Below are 21,889 nucleotides of genomic sequence, written 5' to 3'. Positions count from 1 at the left end.
GAACTGCCCTATGACCCAGCAATTGCACTATTGGGTATTTACCCTAAAGATAAAAACGTGGTGATCCAAAGGGGCACGTGCACCTGAATGTTTATAGCGGCAATGTCCACAATAGCCAAACTATGGAAAGAACCTAGATGTCCATCAACAGATGAATGGATCAAGAAGATGTGGTATATATACACAATGGAATACTATGCAGCCATCAAAAGAAATGAAATCTTGCCATTTGTGACAACATGGATGGAACTAGAGCGTATCATGCTTAGCGAAATAAGTCAGGCAGAGAAAGACAACTATCATATGATCTCCCTGATATGAGGAAGTGGTGGTGCAACATGGAGGCTTAAGTGGGTAGGAGAAGAATAAATGAAACAAGATGGGATTGGGAGAGAGACAAACCATAAGTGACTCTTAATCTCACAAAACAAACTGAGGGTTGGTGGGGGGAGGGGATTTGGGAGAAGGGGGTGGGATTATGTACATTGGGGAGGGTGTGTGCTTTGGTGAGTGCTGTGAAGTGTGTAAACCTGGTGATTCACACACCTGTACCCCTGGGGATAAAAATATATGTTTATAAAAAATAAAAAATTAATTAAAAAAAAAAGATCAATATATAAAAACCAATTATATTTATATACACTGGCAATGAACATCCCCAAAGTGAAATTAAGAAAAAATTCCCATAATACTCAGCCATTAACAACAAAAAAAAAAATCTTGCCATTTGAAACATGGATGGACCTAATACCTAGAGGGTATTAGGCTAAGTAAATCAGACAGAAGACAAATACCTTGTGATTTCACTTATATTTGGAATCTAAAAAACAAATGAACAAAGAAAACAAACAGAAACAGACTCATAAATACAGAGAACAAATTGGTGGTTGAGGGAGGGATGGGCAAAATAGGTAGAGGGAATTAAGAGGTACAAACCTGCAGTTATAAAATAAGTAAGTTACAGGGATGTAAAGTATAGCATAGGGAATACGGTTAATATTACTGCAATAACTTTGTATGGTAACATAACTAGACATCATGGTAATCATTCTGTAATGTATATGATTTCAAATCAGTACACTCTACAACTGAAACTAAAATTGTAAGTCTTACATCAACGTGGATGAAACTGGAGGGTATTATGCTAAGTGAAATAAGTTAATCAGAGAAAAACAATTATCCTATTGTTTCACTCATATGTAGAATACAAGAAATAGTGCAGAGGATCATAGGGAAAGGGTGGAAAACTGAATGAGAAGAAATCAGAGAGGGAGACAAACCATGAGAGACTCTGGACTCTGGAAAACAACCTGAGGGCTGCAGAAGGGGAATTTGGTGGGGGGACGGAATAACTGAGAGATGGGCATTAAAGAGAACACATGACGTGATGAGCACTGGCTGTTAAACACAACTGATGAATCACTGAGTACTACATCAGAAACTAATGTTGGCTAATTGAATTTAAATAAAAAACGATAACTTTTTATGTCAAGTATATATATTTTTAAAGATTGTATTTATTTATTTGACAGAGAGAGATCACGAGTAGGCAGAGATGCAAGGCAAAGAGGCAGGCAATGTCAAGTATATTTCTAAAAATTTTTTACTTACAATAGTATCAAAAAAATAATCTAGTAAAACTACAAAATGTTGAAGGAAATTAATTTATAAATAAATCAAAAGACATTCATTATTCATAGGTTGGACAACTTAATATTGTTAAGACGGTAAAACTCCCCCAAACTGATCTACAAATTCAACAAAATCCCAACTTGCATTTGCTGAAGAAACTGACAGGCTGATCCTAAAATTGATACAAGAAAGCAAGGGTCTCAGAATAGCCAAAGCAATCTTTAAAAAGAATGATATTGGGGGGGTACCTGGGTGGCACAGTGGGTTAAGCCTCTGTTTTTAGCTCAGGTCATGATCCCAGGGTCCTAGGATCGAGCCCCCACATCCGGCTCTCTGATCAGCAGGGGGCCTGCTTCCCCCCTCCCCCTCTGCCTGCCTCTACCTACTTGTGATCTCTCTCTGTCAAAAAAAAAAATTTTTTTTTTTTTTAAAAGAACAATATTGGAAGATTCACTCCTCCTGGCTATAAAACTTTATACACAGCTTACTGATCAGCTACAGAAGTCAAGAGTATGGTACTAGGAGAATAGAAATAAATACACAAATACACACACACACACATATGAAGAGAAATATAGATCAATGGAATAGAATTGAGAGTCCAGAAATAAACATTTGTATTTACATTTATGGTCAACCGATTTTTGACAAGTGTGGTAAGATAAGTGGATGAGGAAAGAAATATTTTCAATAAATGTTGTTGAGGGGCACCTGGATGGCTCAGGTCATGACCTCAGGGTCCCAGGATCAAGCTCCACAACGGGCTCTCTGCTCAGTAGGGAGCCAGCTTCGCCCTCTCTCTCTGCCTGCCTCTCTGCCTACTTGTGATCTGTCTTTCTGTCAAATAAATAAATAAAAATCTTAAAAAAGAAAAAAAGAAAGAAAGATATGGCGCTGAGACAGCTGAATATCCACATGCAAAAGGATAAAGTTGGACCCTGATCTCACATCAAACACCAAAAACTAAAAATGGACAGTACACCTAAATATAAAAGCTAAAACTATAAAATTCAAAACAAAACATAAGGGTGAATCTTCATAACCTTGGGTTAGGCAACCGTTTCTTAGACATGGCACCCAAACCACAGATAACATAAGAAAAAATAGGTAAGATAGGCTTCATCAAAATTTCAAAATTGTTTTTTAAAGTAAAGAACCCACAGAATACAAAATAAATATTTGGAAACCATCTATCTGATAAGGTTTTATGTACAGAATTCAAAAATAAAAACTCTTATAACTCGGTACTGAAAAGACAACCCAATTAGAAAATGGACAGAGTTGAATAGATATTTCAATTAGGAAGATATACACATGAAAAGATGCTTAACATCATTAGTTATAAGGGAAATGAAATCAAAACCATAATAGATTATACTTCACATACTAAAATGACTATAAAAATATATATAGATAATAACAAGTGTTGTTCCCGGATATGAAGAAATTCGACTCCTCATACATTGCTAATGAGAACGTAAAATAGTACAACCACTTTGGAAATAAGTTAATATTTCCTCAAATTGTTAAACATAGAATTACCATATGATTCAGCAATTCTATTCCTACATGTTATACACAAGACAAACAAAAACATAAACCTACACGAAAACTTGTACATCAGTGATCAGAGCAGTATTATTTATAATACATAGCCAGACAGGAAACAACCCAATTGTCCATCAACTGATGAAAGGATAAACAAAATGTACAATGGAATCTTGTTCAGACATAAAACGGAATGAAGTGGGGCGCCTGGGTGGCTCAGTGGGTTAAGCCTCTGCCTTCGGCTCGGGTCATCATCTCAGGGTCCTGGGATCGAGCCCCGCATCGGTCTCTCTGCTCAGCAGGGAGCCTGCTTCCCCCTCTCTCTCTGCCTGCCTCTCTGCCTAATTGTGATCTCTCTCTGTCAAATAAATAAATAAAATCCTTAAAAAGAAAAAAGAGGAATGAAGTACTGATAACATGCTACAATATAAACGAACTTTGAAAACCTTATGGTAAATAAAAGAAACCTGTCACAAAAGGCCAGATGAAATGTACAGAATAGGCAAATCCTATAGAGAGAGAAAACAAATGAGCAATTACCTAAGTTCAAACTAGGTGGGGTGGGGAAGCTCGGAGTGTGGGAGGAATGGGGAAGGACTGCCAATAAGTATGGGGCTTTTTGGTGTAATTCCAAAATTACATTGTAGTGATGGATACAGAACTAACAACCAATCAACTATACACTCTAAATGGGTGAATTTTTCGTAGTGAATTATAATCTCAAAATATTAAAAAAGAGTAGGCAGGGATAGATCTGGAAAAAGATTATCTGTGTCTAAAATATGAAACTGAATCTCACACTGTTGTATAAAAATCAATTCCATATTGATTAGGAACTTAAACACTCAAAACAGACCTTTAAACCTCTTAGCAAAAAATGTAGGTAAATGGGGACACCTAGGTGGCTCAATCAGTTAAGTGTTTCTCTTCAGCTGAGGTCATGATCCTGGAGTCCGGGGATAGAGCCCCAAGTCAGGGTCCTGGCTCAGTGGGGAGTCTGCATCTCCCTCTCCCACTGCCCCTGCCCCCCTAGTCCATGCTCTTTCTCTAACTCACTTTCCCTCAAATAAATAAATAAAATCTTAAAAAAATAAAATGTAGGTGAATGTATTTTGCACATTCTTAAACAAGACACAAAAAGCAGTGACTACAAAGCACTGGCAAATCTGACTGTATTAAAATTTTGAACATTTGTTCATTCAAAGACTTCTTAAAAAACAAAAAGGCAAATTAAAATCTGGGAGAAAATATTCACAGTATACAAACCTGACAAATGAGTACTGTAAGGAATATGTTTTTAACCCATAGACATCTGTAAGGAAAGGACAAGCCACCAATAGAAATTGGGCATAATATATGAAAAGTTATTTCACAGTACAGGAAACACCTATGGCCAACAGACATTCAAAGATATGTCAATATCACTAGTGATGAGAAAACTGTAAATTAAGAAACACTTCATTGAAATACCATTTTAAACTCATTTGTCCAAAATGCATAGATCTGACAACACTATGTGTTGGACATATGGATTCTTAAGATCTCTTATACATGTTGAAGGAAATGTACATTTTAAACCAGTTCAGCATTATCTCAAGTTCAACACTGACACGCAAAATAGCCTGGAAATTCCACTACCAAGTATATGCACAGGAGAAATTCTTGAACATGTACACCAGGAGACATAATAATGCTTACAGCAGCGCTGTTTGCAAGAGCACAACTGTGGAAACAACACAAACGGCTATCAGTGAGAAAGTGGATAAAGTATAGTATAGCCACACAATGAAAGATAATGCAGCCATCAAAGAGAATAAACTACAGCTTCACACATTTGGATGAATCCTAGCAATTTAATATTAAGTAATACAAAAATTACCAGTCATATAAAGCATAGTGTATGCAACAGCTTTTTTTTTTTTTTAAGATTTTATTTATTTATTTGACAGACAGAGATCACAAGTAGGCAGAGGCAGGCAGAGAGAGAGGGAGAAGCAGGCTCCATGCTGAGCAGAGAGCCCGATGCAGGGCGATGTGGAGCTTGGGCTCGATCCCAGGACCCTGAGATCATGACCTGAGCTGAAAGCAGAGACTTAACCCACTGAGCCACCAGGCATCCCTGCATCAGCTCTTTTTACATATTTTTAAATATTTAAAACAAGGAATAAGCAATGTATTGTTATGGAGCTGGCTTACTGGCTCCAAGGTGTTTTAGTAGCTACAAGTGACAATCAGATCTGCATATTACAAAGAATGCTCTGGCTACCCTGTAAAGAGCTAACCCAACTTGAACCAAATATGAGGCAGCGTGATTATTTGGGAAAACTGCTGTTAAGTCCAATTAAAGGTAAGGAGAGGAGGACCTGAACAATAACAATAGCAGTGAGAAAAGACAGGAAGGAAAGAGATCTGAAAGCTATTCAAAGAGTTATGACCAACAGGCCTTAGTTTCTAACTAGTTCTAAAAGGAAAGGGAAGGGAAGAGTGGAGAATCATTCCTAAGTTTCTGATCTGAGTGACCAGGGGGCCTAGGATCAAAATAAAGGCTGAATTTTTTTTTTAAGATTTTATTTATTGATTTGACAGACAGAGATCACAAGTAGACAGAGGCAGGTACAGAGAGAGAGGGGGAAGCAGGCTCCCTGCTGAGCAGAGAGCCCGATGCAGGGCTGGATCCCAGGACCCTGGGATCATGACCTGAGCTGAAGGCAGAGGCTTTAACTCACGGAGCCACCCAGGCGCCCAAGTGAGTACTTATTTTTATACCACTATGAAATCATAAATTCCTTAAAGGCAACAACTTTACAATATTGTCCATTTACGTAAGATAAGTCCATTCTTACATATTAAGGCAGGTTAAGGAAAAAGTTACCTATGTCGATTTAGTATTTTTAACTTATATATATCTTTTTAAAAGTACTTGATTTCCCACTGACAGACATCCTCAACCAGTTACCTCAGAATATTAAGGATTTACATATTGAAATTACTTTTATTTTAAGATTTTATTTATTTATTTTACAGACAGAGATCACAAGTAGGCAGAGAGGCAGGCAGAGAGAGAAGGGGAAGCAGGCTCCCTGCTGAGCAGAGAGCCCGATGTGGGGCTCCATCCCAGGACGCCGGGATCATGACCTGAGCTGAAGGCAGAGGCTTTAATCCACTGAGCCACCCAGGCGCGCCTATAATTACTTTTTTAAGAGAGGAAGAATTGTAGGCTGCCCGTTCTAGAGTCTCTTTGTGGCATAATCATTTAACAAAGTGATTTTGGATGAAATCCAAATTCACAAATGTTCTAGAATGGGTTAGTCTCTGTAGAGTTCAAATAAAAGTTTATGCTGCAGTTATTTTCTGTCTTTGGTCACCTTGAATCCCTAATATTATACATAAAATTCTGCTGAAAAGGATTGAAGTAATTAATTTAAAAGTAAAGTGACAAAAATCTCTGTCACAAATCATAAAAGAGGGGCACCTGGGTGGCTCAGTTGTTAAGCCTCTGCCTTCGGCTAGGGTCACCACGGTTCTGGGATTGAGCCCCAAATCGGGCTCCCTGCATGGTGGGAAGCCTGTTTCTCCCTCCCCCACGCCCCCTGCTTGTGTTCCCTTTCTCACTGTCTCTCTCTGTCAAATAAATGAAAAAAATCTTTTAAAAAATAATCATAAAAGAGTTCAGCGAATTAGCAACATCCACAAATAAGAAAAGACTTACTTCCCTATTTGGAAAAAATAAGTTTTCTTTAAAATTTTTCATATCAAGAAATACATTAGAAAACAGCCATTGTTTAATCATCCATTACAGTACATTGACTGATACTCTGTAAGTAAAATGCTATCAATTTATAATTTATTCGAAACAGGAGAAATATAAAGATTAAAATTTAAAACTTGACCTTTAGCAGACTTCAGTGCAATAGCTTTAAGTGAGACTAAACATAAACTTAAATTATTGTTATAAAACTGACCTGTCGAGGGGAACCCGGATGGCTCAGTTGGTTAAGCCTCTGCCTTCGGCTCAGGTCATGGTCTTGGGGTCCTAGGATGGAGCCCCACATCGGGCTCTCTGCTTGCGGGGAACCTGCTTCCCATTCTCTCTCTGCCTGCCTCTCTGCCTACTTGTGATCTCTGTCTGTCAAATAAATAAATAAAATCTTCAAAAAAACAAAAAAAAAAAAAAAAAAAAAAAAAACCTGACCTGTCCAGTTTCCTCTTATTACACTGAAAAGTGTTCCCCGTAATGGAAGGTGTTCCCTTCTATAAAAGGGAAGTAGAGAAAACTTTTTTTTAAAAGATTTATTTATTTGTTTGTCAAAGGGAGAAAGAAGAGAGAGTGCACACCAACAAGGGGAATGGCAGGCAGAGGGAGAAGCAAGCTCCCCACTAAACAAGGAGCCCGATGGAGGACTTGATCCCAGGGTTCCTGGGATCATGACCTGAACCGAAGGCAGACACCTAACCAACTGAGCCACCCAGGCCTCCCAGACAAAACTTTCCAAAACTTTTCAGAGTATTACAGTGCTTCAAGAAGTACCCTCAAGGGATGCCTCTGTGGCTCAGTGGGTTAAAGCCTCTGCCTTTGCCTCAGGTCATGATCCCAGGGTCCTGGGATCGAGCCCTGCATCAGGCTCTCTGCTCAGCAGGGAGCCTGCCTCCTCCTCTCTCTCTGCCTGCTTCTCTGCCTACTTGTGATCTCTGTTGTCAAATAAATAAAATCTATAAAAAAAAAAAAATCAGTTAAAAAAAAGAAAAAGAGGAAGAAGAAGAAGAAGAAGTACCCTCGATACACCCAAAGTGCAACAAAAAAAAGAGAAAACCAAGATTTCCTCTCTAGTTCATTATGCAAAGCTCTGTAGAATGAGGGTGGGCATCACAGAGTTTAAGCATGCCTTAGAGTAGGCTGCTGGGGTGGGTCAAGAGAATGACATGCCCTTTTGCAAAGTTCCACAGAGTTCCTTGGAAATGTTAAATAAATACCCCCTTCCAAGGAATCAATAAGCTGTTTAAGTCTTCAATTATTTATATTTGTGAAAAATATTTTTATTTGTGGAAAGGGTTCCTAGCATCATCTCTTATTTTGTCAACAACATTCTGGATCTTGTCCAACTTCATGCTTTTCATCATGAAATAAGTACTTCAGAGTTTGTATTACAAATAATCTAAATCAAGATATCAAATTTTAAACTTTAGGCAAAGTGTCCCTATAAGTCCAATTCTAAAATATCCTAATCAGCCACTTCTGTTCTTTTACCTGTCATGTTGTATATATAATTATTTTCATAAAAGATGATATGCTCATGTTTTCCAAAAGGTACTAATTTAACTGCTTACCACACAGTCCTAATTCTGAACTGTGGTTTATTCCCCAAATTGATTCCTTAAAGCATTATGCTCTATTGAGTACCTTTTCTACTCTCATCAACCTTTCCCCTGATGACACTGCTTCATTTCTTTAAGATTAAAATTTAAGACATTACAAGTAATGACAGATGCTGGCGAGGATGCAGAGAGAGGGGATCCCTCCTACACTGTTGGTGGGAATGCAAGCTGGTGCAACCACTCTGGAAAACAGCTTGGAGGTTCCTCAAAAAACTGAAAATAGAGCTACCCTATGACCCAGCGATTGCACTATGGGTATATATCCTAAAGATACAATCGTGGTGCTGAAGGGGCACGTGCACCCAAATGTTTATAGCAGCAATGTCCACAATAGCCAAACTATGGAAAGAACCTAGATGTCCATCAACAGATGAATGGATAAAGAAGATGTGGTATATATATACAATGGAATACTATGCAGCCATCAAGTGAAATGAAATCTTGCCATTTACAACGACGTGGATGGAACTAGAGGGTATTATGCTTAGCGAAATAAGTCAATCAGAGAAAGACAACTATCATATGATCCCCCTGATATGAGAAAGTAGAGATGCAATGTGGAGGGTTTCGGGGGTTGGAAAAGAAAAAAATGAAACAAGAGGGGATCGGGAGGGAGACAAACCATAAAAGACTCAATCTCAAAAAACAGACTGAGGGTTGCTGGGGTGAGGGGGGACGGGAGAGGGTGGTGGGGTTATGGACATTGGGGAGGGTATGTGCTATGATGAGTGCCGTGAAATGTGTAAACCTGGCGATTCACAGACCTGTACCCCTGGGGATAAAAATACATTATATGTTTATTAAAGGAAAAAAAAAATTAAGACATTAATGTCCCCAAACATCTACCTTCAATTTCACCTTAGTAAAAGTCAGGTTACTTCTCCCTTCCATGGCTAACAGCTCCCCACCCTGTTCTTGCTTCCCTTGCCTTCAAATGAAGGTCCTCTCTACTCCTCTTACATTTGAACTCCACGCTCTCCACCTGTTCCCTCCTCTCAGCCTCTCAGGATTTTTGTGAAAATACAGAGTAAACCAGTTAACATTTGTCCTTAACACACAATATCATTCCTAACTCTTATTCACACAATTTTTCCCCTGAAATTCTGCAACTGTCCCTCCTGCCTTATCATACTGATCGTTTACCTCAAGATTCAGCAAATACCTAACTTTAAAGGACTTTCTCAAACTAACTTAATCCCCAATAAAATTAAGCCTTATGCCATAGTTTCACATCACTTACTTGTACATTTTATAAATGTATACAATTTTGAAGTGTTACATAATTCTTTTCTTTTTTATGAATTGTTTTATTAATTTTTAAAGTGTGTTTATCTATACCCAATGTGGGGCTCAAACTCATGACACTGAGATCAAGAGTCACATGCTCTTGGGGTACCTGGGTGGCTCAGTCCATTAAGCATCCGACTCTTGATTTGGGTGAGGTCATGATCTCAGGATGGTGCGATCTAGCCTTGCATCAGGCTCCATGCTCTGGGAGGAGTCTGCTTGAGATTCTCTCTTTCCCTCCCCTCTGCCCCCTCCCACCACTCACTCAAGCATGCTCCTGCTTTCTCCCTCTCACTCTCTCTCTCTAAAATAAATAAACAGGGGCTCCCGGGTGGCTCAGTCGTTAAGCATCTGCCTTCGGTTCAAGTCATGATCCCAGAGTTCTGGGATTGAGCCCCTCATCGGGCTCCCTACTCAGCAGGAAGCCTGCTTCTCCCTCTCCGACTCCCCATGTTTGTGCTCCCTCTCCCACAGTCTCTCTCTCTCTCTGTCGAATAAATTAATAAAATCTTTAAAAAATACATAAATAAATCTTCTTCTTCTTTTTTTTTAATCACATGTTCCAGGGCACCTGGTGGCTCAGTGGGTTAAAGCCTCTGCCTTCAGCTCAGGTCATGATCCCAAGGTCCTGGGAACGAGCACTGCATGGGCTCTCTGCTCAGAGGAGAACCTGCTTCCTCCTCTCTCTCTCTCTACCTGCCTCTCTGCCTACTTGTGATCTCTGTCAAATAAATAAAAGCTTTAAAAAAAAAAATCACATGTTCTTTCCAGATGAGCCTGCCAGTTAACCCCTATAATTCTTTTCTAATTGTTAGACATATTCCTGTACACATTCAATTATTTTATAAACTGCTCAAGGACAATAACCATGTCTCTTTCTTTTCTATTGGCTATAATCATGTTTCCAAAGTTGGAGTACAATTAACGCATGCTTAATAAATCTATTCTAAAACCATCAGAAAGAGGCACAAAGACAAGCTATGCAACTGCCATACATACCATAAAAAACAGTGCACACAAAGCAAAAAGTATATTAACCACATTAACGTATGAAATTAAATTAGCATAGTGTATAGTTTAATAATAGCTTTATTATATAGAAAGAATGTGTTACAATGGAAATAACACTGGAATAGTGAGGGCTTGAGTCAGAAAACCCAGGCACTGACCCACACTCTGCCATACACTAGCCATTTAACGTTGGACAAATCATTTAACCTCTCACAACAATGAGTAATTACTATGTACGGTGCCAAACTCACAGGGTTTTATTAGGATACAGTAGCATAATATACATGAAAGTGCTTAGAAATTTATAAGGAGCTATATAAATGGTAATCTTTTAATGATGAACATACCCTCCAATTTAAGATAACATTTTATTTTAAAATATGAACTTACAAAAGAAAGAAATTAAGGGACAACTATTTATGCTGTAGAAGAATTCATCACTAAATAAAATAAATCACTGCAAGGGCCAGCAACTCAAATTCAATCTAAAGCAATTAAAATATGAGTCAACTGTCAAAAATGTGCTTCACATTCAATTTTTTAGGGAGACATTTATTACACAAAGCAAAGTAGATATTTGAATCAGTCCACAAAATCACAAATTCATTCCACTGAATGCTCTAAGAGGGCCTTCACCTCACAACATAATCAGATGCTGCTAAGTTTATCTGGCTCCATTTTACAACCTGATACAATGCACCATGCCCCACAGTTGAAGGGGTGAACCAGCACATGTAGGAAATACTAGAGTTGACTCCAGGTTTACAGGAAAACATGTGATTAACCCAGGACACAGCACCATCTGATGCATGTAAGAATTCCTAAATCTGTTTCGCAGACCTATTGTTTATAAAGAGGTATGAAGAAGCAGAAGGAGAAGCTGCAAGTACGCTGAGACTTATTTGTAGCATTGGTGACAAAGTCAAATATGAAAGTTTCAAGATTTGTTTGAGGAGCTATCAGAGTCATTTTCAAGCTCTCTTCTTAAGGTCAACAAATTATCACAGTATCCAGACAGATTAAAATATTCTAGGCAATTTCCCTTTGCCCTGCCAAGTTTACCTATAGACCATCTAAGACAAGACAAGACATTACAAGAGTCAGTTACTTTCCTGAAATGGATTATAAACTTTCTCATCTGTTATTATGTCTTAATATAGACGAGGACTTTAATCAAGAACCTAGAAGACAGATCCAAAAAGGTCATGAGTTGGGGCGCCTGGGTGGCTCAGTGGGTTGGAGCCTCTGCCTTCAGCTCAGGTCATGATCCCAGGGTCCTGGGATAGAGCCCCACATCAGGCTCTCTGCTCAGCAGGGAGGCTGCTTTCCCCTCTCTCTCTGCCTGCCTCTCTCCCTACTTGTGATCTCTGTCTGTCAAATAAATAAATAAAAATCTTAAAAAAAAAAAAAAAAAAGGTCATAAGCGCAAACCACCAACTGAAGATTCAAATAAATTAGCAAACTCTCCCTTTTAAATATTAATTCCTTAAAAGGCTGCCATAATAAATTTCAAGCTACATCCCAGCAAGAGAAGGGGATTGAGCCGAAGAGGGGAAAAGAAACGAGGAGAGCAGAAGGACACAGGCAGGTAAAAATCACACACCAGAAATGCAAAAAAAGGTAAAAAGACACCAAAGAGAAACTAAACTTCAACCAATTATCCATCTTCCCTCAGGGCAAGCCTATTAATAAACAAGATTTTGCTGCTACATGTTTTGGAGGCACTATTTTCTTAATGCCAAGTTATCCAACAGTATTCAACGTAAACCAGGGTTATGAATAGTAACTGAAGAAACTATAGCTTCCTGGCAATTTTCTGTTCACTATAGACATGACATAATGAAAAAAAAAAAAAAAAAAATGAGACTCTGCTTCATCTACCCTATTAAAAAGAATATTGAATTAGATCTTGAATACATAGTTCCTAGTTTTGGCTTTGACCCTCTTGACACGTGACTTTAGTCACTAAATTTTTATCAATATTTGCATTCACCTAAACAGTACTACTTGAGTACCTAAAAAATGAGTTATTTTAGAGTTTCTCAGCACTGTCTGCACACTAGAATCACCTGGGAAGACTTTTTTTTAAAAAAGATTCTCTTGGCCCCTGAGATTCTGATTTAATTGGTCTGGGGTAGGGCCCAGGCATAGGTTTTAAAAAAAAACACTCCCTTGGGATTTTAACCTGCAGCTCAGGTGAAGAACCACAGGTCTATTTTGTCTTATGTATATGTGAGGAACAGCAAAATAATGCAAAAAACCCTCCCTGCTTCCTTTCAAATTTATCAATTTTCCCTTCTTATCCAATTTAGTTTTACCCCAGATTCTTACCACCTTACACCTAGATTAACAGAATACCTTCCCACCTATTTTCCCTTGCACCAGTCTCCTCCCAACCCAATAAACCATTATCTGCTTGCCTAACTAATCAGTTTGGTTCTGAAACATTATCCCACTGAGAGTCATTTTTAAGTATAATACCAACAAAGAGAACTGTTTTCATCAGAGGATACTGTATGTATACAGATGTGTATGTATGTGTGTGTACATGTATATATGATCTCAAAAATGCTCAATTTTTCTTCAGTTCCAGTGTACCCACCTTCATTTATACATAATGAATACTAGTCTCTTCACATACAAAAATATTGCCCCTAAATAGTTCATGACTGAATTTTGTCAAAAATGAATGGCAAATGAATCACTCACAAATTTCTCATTTAAATTTTGAAGGGTTCCCACAAGTAACACACATTCAACTGAAAAAAATAAATAAAATGAGGTGGAATCGTCTCAAAAATCCAATGTTACCGTAGACACTGATAAAGTTTATGACGAATGAATCCTTAACAAGAACAAATATGTCTCTGCTTTGTGTTAAAGCTTGCCTCAGAAAACCAACTGAAAGCTTAAAAGCCAAAGGTTATAACCACATAAGATGATATTCAAGTTTATGAAAAATATTATCAAGTACAATCTAAGCAATACATAATGAGAAGACTGAACAAGTATATGACTTACTCCCTGCCCTTAAGGAGCTCTCCAGCTTCTCAGGGACAGCATGACACAAACATGGAAAAGAAAATAAAGCCAGCACTAGCAAGTAAGTAGTAAAGATGCTAAGTACATAAGAACTCAAAAACAGGAGACTGCTGTGGACTAAGGCAGTTAGAGACAGATTCCTGGAAAGGCTGGGGGCTTAAACAAAATTAAATAGATGGAGTAAAGACAAAAATCCCAAGCATGTGGGTGACCTTCTACGAAGATGAGACAGAAATCCATTAAATATATTTGAGGGACAGGGAGTTGACCCAGTTGGAACAGAGGGTTCTGTGTAGGAGTGTTTGGGGCAACAAGGTTGCAATAATAAATTGGAGCTGGACAGTGAAAGCCCTAAATGCCAAGCCAGGTCACTCAACTTAGTCCTACAGATACATCCTTTACAGGTTATAAGGCACAATAAGCAAAACAATATATCTCCTTAATGATGCAGTCTGAAACCATTTTTCCTGAAGCCTTTTAAGAACATACCAAGTCATATATTTTGCCAATATATTCATAAATATGTGAACATATTGTTTAGGAAATCTGTTCACAGTGAAGGAGTAAATACTCAAACATGTTTTTCAAAATACAAAATCAGTGATTGATTACGCATTCATAGTTCTTAGTAATTCCTAAAAGAGTAATTGGGTAGAAAGCTTCAATTTTAGGCTTTGCTCCTCTCCCCACTCTCCTCCAAACACATACCTAAATTTAATATCCAGAAACTGAATACACTGAAATAGTGTTATTCTGAAAATAAGAGGCCTTTTATTACTAATCATTATAGGTGAATTTACTTACTGTACTGTTTCAAAATTACTACACCTATCAAAATAATTTTGTCCATGATTTCTTTGAGCAAAGCAAATATAAAAGATAACAAATGCAAAGATTATAAAAAGCAAGAAACCCTTTCATCAAACGAAAACGTACTTAAAATAATGAGCATTGGTTGATAAGGCAGAGAGGAAGGAGTATGTTCATAACAAAAATTGCCATCCACAACAAAGAGTACCAGAGAGTATATGAAGAACGCTACAATAGCCAATTTCTCAACCAAAATGATAGGCCATTAACCCACAACTCCCTAAAGAATAGAGTTAATTTTGTTTCTCAGAAATGCCCTCAAATTTTTTGGCAATTTCTGCTATAAAAATTAAGACTCGAACATAACTCAAAACAAGGATCCTTTCCCCTAGTAACCAGACACGTTAGTGATTGATGATTTCATTTGCCATTGCAACAAATACTAATTTAACCACCACTACCTTCTCAACACCAGGAAAATGAACGGCATACGTGACCAGAAGGCAAGAATATTCTAAAATGATTAAAATACACACACAAAATATCACGTAAAACCCATGGCAATGCTTCTGCTGTACGAAGAAAAGGAATATGCCATTCTTCCAGACACATATGCCTTTAAAGAATATGTGTAGATTGTGATATTATGTATTGTCTTCCCCCCCACACACACTCCTTTGAGAAAGATGAGAAAGAACATCCAGGAGAGTTGAAAGAAGTGCATTAAGGAAGGTGTCAATACCTCCCTCCCTACTCCGTAGTGGGGAAACTCGCTTTAACAATAATGCTCTTTCACCCCTCACATCGCGCCCGATTTCCATACATCCTTCAGTCATCAAGCCCCCCGTTCCACGACCACCACCATTCCCTTCTCTCTCCCTCACATTCACGAGAACAGGCTGCTCGGACTTTGTCAGTCTCGCCGCCCCCGCGAACCCGCCCAGACCAGCAGAGTCCAACAACGAAGCCACGCAGCCACCCACACCCCCCCACCTCCTCCTTCGGAGCCCAGCTTCCCCTCCCCCGCAACCCGTCCTGTCACCTGCTTGGGTGGTGTCCGTCAGGTCGTAGCCGCTGCCCGGGAAGTCTCGGAGTTTCCTACCACTGAGGCTCAGGATGCCGGAGTTGCCCGCCTCCTCCAGGGCCCGGTCCAGGCTCCTCACCGTGTGTTGAGGCTGCAGGCTCCCCGGGTTCCACTGCGGCCCGTTGGGGAACGGCTGACCGAAAAGAGTCGGTACCGGGATGGGCACCACCAGGGTCCCGCCGCCGCCGCCGCCTCCCCCTCCGGCCCCGCCACCTCCCCCTCCGGCTGCGCTACCGCCACCGCTACTTCCACCTCCACCACAACCGCCGCCCCCACTGTTAACACCACCTCCCTGACTCGCCGCCATGTTCCTGGGAGAGAGAATAGCCCCCGACAATACTCTCAGCTTGTGCCGCGAGTGTAGGGGCTTCTTAGGACGCATGCGCACACTGGGGGGGGGGGGGCAGACGGGGGGAGAAGTAGAGGGTGGGAAGGAACCAGGGGGCGGACTGGGAGGAGGTGTTGGGTAGAGAAGAGACGGTGTTCCAACGTGCAGAACGCTCGCTTTAAGAAATGTGTGATCAGAGGAAGGATGCTAAATCTCGGTTCCGCTGCTTTGGGTACCAATATCTTGCGAAGCGACACCAGCTTAACCACAGGTCATTTAGCGGTCTGTCCCCAGATCTCTAAATTGCTTCACCTTTCTCGCTCTGCAAAACAAAGGCAAATAGATAGGGGTGAAAGGGATCCGTTTCAGAATATATTGAAACAGCATTTAAAAGGACTATAAGCCATCTTATTGAAACGCTTATCTCAAATGCCTCAGGAATTGTTTACCAGTGTTGACAGGGAGAGAAACGGTGGAGGGTCATTTGGGGAGGGAAACTGGTGGAGAACCGAGTTTTAAGCATATACGAATTTTGCCATAATTTAGAATTCCAAAATAGGAAAGGACTTTTTAAATGTTTTCAAGGAAGCCTCTCGTTTCAGTATATGTGGGTCTCAGCCAAACTGCTGCCTTCCAAAACTTGGAAAAGTTCTCTGCATTCTGTTCTATCACTCTTTGAAGTTGTGCCAAGATCTCCAAAATATCTCAGGTTTCTTCTCATCATGTCAGTATGGCTCATGGAAAACTCTTCGATCATTAAGCAACCTTAAAGTTTATTTTCGAAATTAAAGTTTTGGTTTTAAATGGAATTCTGTAAGTTTAACACTGGGAATAATAAGCTAATCAATCTTCGATTTTAGGAGGTCATTTTTAGAACCTGAACCCAACAATTCAGAACACTGTTAACCCTTCTATACCCACTCAGAATACTCAAAACTTTTTCAATGATAGTAAAGAGACACCCCCCCCCCAAGAAAACTATCAGAATATTTGGGCATATTCAATCATCATCAATTTGAATATCCAATGCATCTCTTACATCCATTTCAATTTGAGCAATCTGCCAACAATCTCCTTTTCTTAGAGAAATCACAAAAGTTTATCTGCCATTGACTCTACTTTAGGGAGGAATGCAAGAAAAAAAAAGTGTGGCCATCCATACAGGTTAATTAAAATGAGTATGTTGCAAGAAATTACATTTACCGTATGCATGACCCACAGAAGGAACAGAACTGAGAATCAGACTCTACAATGAATTAGCTAGCTATTTAAACCCACTGGTGTCAGAAAGAAATGTTGTACCTTATATCTCATCTTTATATCACAAATCAAATCAAGTATTGATTGAGAACTTCCAGAATCAAGAAGCGGGGGGGAGAAACTAAATTTATTAGTTAGAGAAAAGACTAGAAAAGGAATGATTTTAATAATAATTAGCCAATTAGAATTTTGACATTATTTAAAAGGATGTACTGGACTCCAGGAAAAATATCCCCTCATACCTGTCAAGTGTAAAAGGCCATGTACAACCAAATTTAAGAAGTAAAGTAATCTTTCATAGAATTAAAAGATAGTCTAAGTAAAAAGCAGGAAGCCTGCAAAGTAGGTTAGGTATACATGAAAATCAGACAAAATAACACATTCTAGAGCTCTTTCACAAGAACACCAAGGCCATAAGGAGTATTAAAATATAAACTGAGACATATTTTAAAAATTTAAAAGTTGGTTTGAGCATTTATCAATTTAAGTTTAGGCAATGCCAAACCAGAAGTGGCTAGGAGTACTCTGCCAACAGGAACCAGGGGAAAAAACATGTACAAAAATGGGAAAGCGAAGAAAGGAAATTGTCTGATTGGCTATAACTTAAAGCTAGTTGGGTGTTTGTGATTGGTTGTCCTTAGCATTTTGATTTCATAACCTTGAGGCATTTATAGGTTTAGATTTTGGTATGCTTAAGTAAGTCACCTTAGCAATAGAACCACCTCAGTCTAATGTCTCCCTTGTTTCATTATCAGGTTTAGAAGAGTATGAAATTTGGAAATTTGTTCCAACCACCTAACTGACCGTGTAATACTCAGAAAAGTATCTTAAAAATCTCTATATGTCAGTTTCCTTGTAAGTAACACTAGAAAATAACACAAAGAAGAGCATTTAAAATAGTACTTAATAAAAAATAAAATAAAATAGTGCTTACTGTTTACCAAAATTGCTTTGCATATATTTGTCATTCAATCTTCATAACAACCCTGTAAAATAAGTACTATTATTCTTCCATTTTACAGATGAGGAAAATAGGATATAGTTCACATAAGACTGTTCTAAGAATAAGATCGTGTTACTACTCTATGCCAAGAAACTATTCTCTGCAAGGAATAGTATAGCATTAGGTACTCAATAAATATTAATCTATTATGCCCTTGATGCTCTCTTTTTTTTTTTTTTAGTTTTTTTTTAAAGATTTTATTTATTTATTTGACAGAACACAAGTAGGCAGAGAGTCAAGCAGAGAGAGAGGAGGAAGCAGGCTCCCTGCTGAGCAGAGAGCCTGATGTGGGGCTCGATCCCAGGACCCTGAGATCATCACATGAGCTGAAGGCAGAGTCTTAACCCACTGAGCCACCCAGGTACCCCTCCCTTGATGCTCTCTTAAAAGAAAACTAAATAGGGATGCCTGGGTAGCTCAGTGGGTTAAGCGGCTGCCTTCGGCTCAGGTCATGATCCCAGGGTCCTGGGATCGAGTCCCACATCGGGCTCCTTGCTCGGCAGGGAGCATGCTTCTCCCTCTGCCTCTGCCTGCCTCTCTGTCTGCCTGTGCTTGCTCGCTCTCTCTCCCTCTGTCTCTGACAAATAAATAAATAAAATCTTAAAAAAAAAAAAAAAGAAAACTAAATAATAAGAAACATACAAATAGAGGAAGTCCAAAGGAAAATCAGTTAATTTCTTGATAAAATTGTACACAAAAAGATATTTGACATATAGCATAAATTTTTTTGCTTCAAGTCTATAGTGCAGAATATTTTACAGTGGTTACCACTTCAATGTTATTTTTTATCTGGATGTTGGTAATTGGTTAAATTACAGTCAATACTCAGCATTATCCAAGCCAAACTTAGAAAACAAATGTTGATAAATCAACAGACTAGATGATATAAATCAAAGATTACAGAAGGAAAACAAGGTTGTTTGAACAAAACATGCAACCTCTATTAAATAAAGTGCTGGCAAATGACACAGGTGACTTTTATTCAAAAGAACTCTAAAGGGGACTTCTGAAATTCCAGACCAGTTTATAGTCACTGCTATTCCAAGCAAACAGTTAGGTACCCAACATCTCTAAATAATATAGAGGAGGAAAAGCACAGACCAAATTTCCAAATTCTTCTGTTAAAGAGCAAGATTATTGGGATAGACTATAGGATGTTCTTACCAGTCTGTAAATAAATCAAAAGTGAGATGTTTCACCTCAGGCTCTAGAACAAGTTAATAATCCTGGGATTAAATAGATCAAACTATAGTATGAATTTTTGTTTTCCATCCTGGTTAGGATCCAGGAGAAAGCCATAGGAGTCTCTGCAGTTTTTTCCCTGAAACTACCAGCTCAATTAAATGCTAAATCCAGGGAGGGGGGTGGATGGCTGGCTGGTTTAGTCGGTAGAGCATGATACTCTTGATCTCAGGGTCATGAGTTCAAGGCCATGTTGGACATAGAGCTTACTTAAAATAATTAAATAAATTCAGGTGTGGGCAGGGAGTGTCTGGATGGCTCAGTCGGTTGGGTATCTGCTTTCAGCTCAGATCATGATCCCAGGGTCCTGGGATCGAGCCCTACATCAGGCTTCCTGCTCAGTGGGGAGTCTGCTTCTCCCTTTGCATCTCCCCCTGGCTTGTCTCTCTCACTCAAATGGATAAATAAAATCTTTTTTTAAAAATTCAGGGGGAGGGGCGCCTGGGTGGCTCAGTTGGTTGGACAACTGCCTTCGGCTCAGGTCATGATCCTGGAGTCCCAGGATCGAGTCCCACATCAGGCTCCCAGCTCCATGGGAAGTCTGCTTCTCCCTCTGACCTTCTCCTCACTCATGTTCTCTCTCACTGTCTCTCTTTCAAATAAATTAAAAAAAAAAAAAATTCAGGGGGAAAAATAAGAAATGGTGAGTATCATCAAGATATATATCAGAAACCCTAAAAAATATATTTTTTAAAGATTTTATTTATTTATTTGACAGACAGAGATCACAAATAGGCAGAGAGGCAGGCAGAGTATGGGAGGAAGCAGGCTCCCTGCTGAGCAGAAAGCCCCATGTGGGGCTCGATCCCAGGACCCTGAGATCATGACCTGAGCTGAAGGCAGAGGCTTAACCCACTGAGCCACCCAGGTGCCCCCCAAAAAACTATTTTTTTAAATCAACAAGGATATATATATTTTTAAAGATTTTATTTTTAAGTAATTTCTACACCCAAGGTGAGGCTTGAACTTATAGCCCCAAGATCAAGAATCATGTGCTTTACTGACTAAGCCAGCCAGGCGCCCCTGCAAAAGCTATTAATATATCCCATGCTGAACTATTTCACAGCTGCAGCTAGAATGAGATACACAGTTCTGCTCACTCCAATCTCAGTACAACTCCTGAATTAGAGAAAGCCCTGAGAAGTACACCTAAAATGATTAGAGAAATGGGGAACGGGGAAATTCACTTGGCCCTCCTTTTCAGTCCCTTCCCAAATCCCTGTTCTGGTATGGGACCTTCAGAGGACTATAGATTAACTTATTTTAACATAAGTTATAGCACACTATTTACAACATCCCTGATCCTCCTTTGCCTATCTGTCTTTGTTTCTACCCATGCAGATAAACCCTTTGCACTGCTTTAACCAGTCTTAACAAACTCACTAATCCCAAAGATAATATTTATTAACTCGAAAGAGATTTGGGCAAATGTATCAACGATCACTATTACTTAAAAGGAGCTATTACGTACCTAGTTTTCAATGCCGACATCAGCAAGCACTATTATATTCTATCTTGTTTAGAATCCCTGCTATGACACTTACAAGATGTGAGATAGACAAGTCTTACCTCTCAAAGTTTTGATTCCTCATCTATAGACCAGAAATCATAACACTATTAGCTATTTCATAGGATTATATGAGGATTACATGAGATAATTACATAAACACCTACCATATTATAGATGTTATTATTATCTTTTTTCTAGGTTCACTTTGTCACAAGAACACTGACCTAGTGAGCCATGAATTATCAGCATGACACTTCTTTTTTTTTTTCTTTTAAGATTTTATTTATGTATTTGACAGAGATCACAAGTAGGCAAATGTCTGGAAGAGAGTGGGAAGCAGGCTCCCTGCTGAGCAGAGAGCCCGATTCGGGGCTGGATCCCAAGACCCTGGGATCATGACCTGAGCCGAAGGCAGAGGCTTTAGCCCACTGAGCCACCCAGCCACCCCAGCATGGTACTTCTTAAATTCTTTTGTACAATTGTGCCACCAGTGCTAACAAACATTTTCCTTTGTGCTGCTGTGGAGGTTACAACCTTGTTCATTCACCCCAAATTTCCACCTCTCCTAACTTTTGTGTTATCACTATGATCCCATAACCTGATTCCAATTCCTGTTTAATGTCTCTAATGCAATTCCAGATTTTGATCTCTGTGTTTCTAGTATGTTAACCTGATATCATGAAATCCATTTAAATATCAGGTCAGGATCCCAGGATCCTGCGATCGAGCCCCGCATCAGGCTCTCTGCTCAGCGGGGAG

At 39.2% G+C, this 21,889-nt stretch overlaps 1 protein-coding gene across 2 annotated transcripts in view; it reads right to left on the bottom strand.

The window, feature by feature from the left end:
- LRCH2 (leucine rich repeats and calponin homology domain containing 2) overlaps positions 1-21,889 on the bottom strand; it is a 128,069-nt gene that overhangs the window by 92,050 nt on the left and 14,130 nt on the right. For both annotated transcript variants that reach the window (XM_082716342.1, XM_082716343.1), the window contains exon 2: positions 15,746-16,437. In XM_082716342.1, coding sequence (XP_082572468.1) covers positions 15,746-16,169 — 424 coding nt within the window. In that variant the 5' untranslated portion in view covers positions 16,170-16,437. The remainder of the gene's footprint in view (positions 1-15,745; positions 16,438-21,889) is intronic.

The sequence above is a fragment of the Mustela nivalis genome (assembly GCF_964662115.1).
Source record: "Mustela nivalis genome assembly, chromosome: X".
NCBI lineage: Eukaryota > Metazoa > Chordata > Mammalia > Carnivora > Mustelidae > Mustela > Mustela nivalis.
The sequence above is the reverse complement of the archived record's forward strand: the minus strand, read 5'-3'. Positions and strand labels throughout refer to the sequence as shown.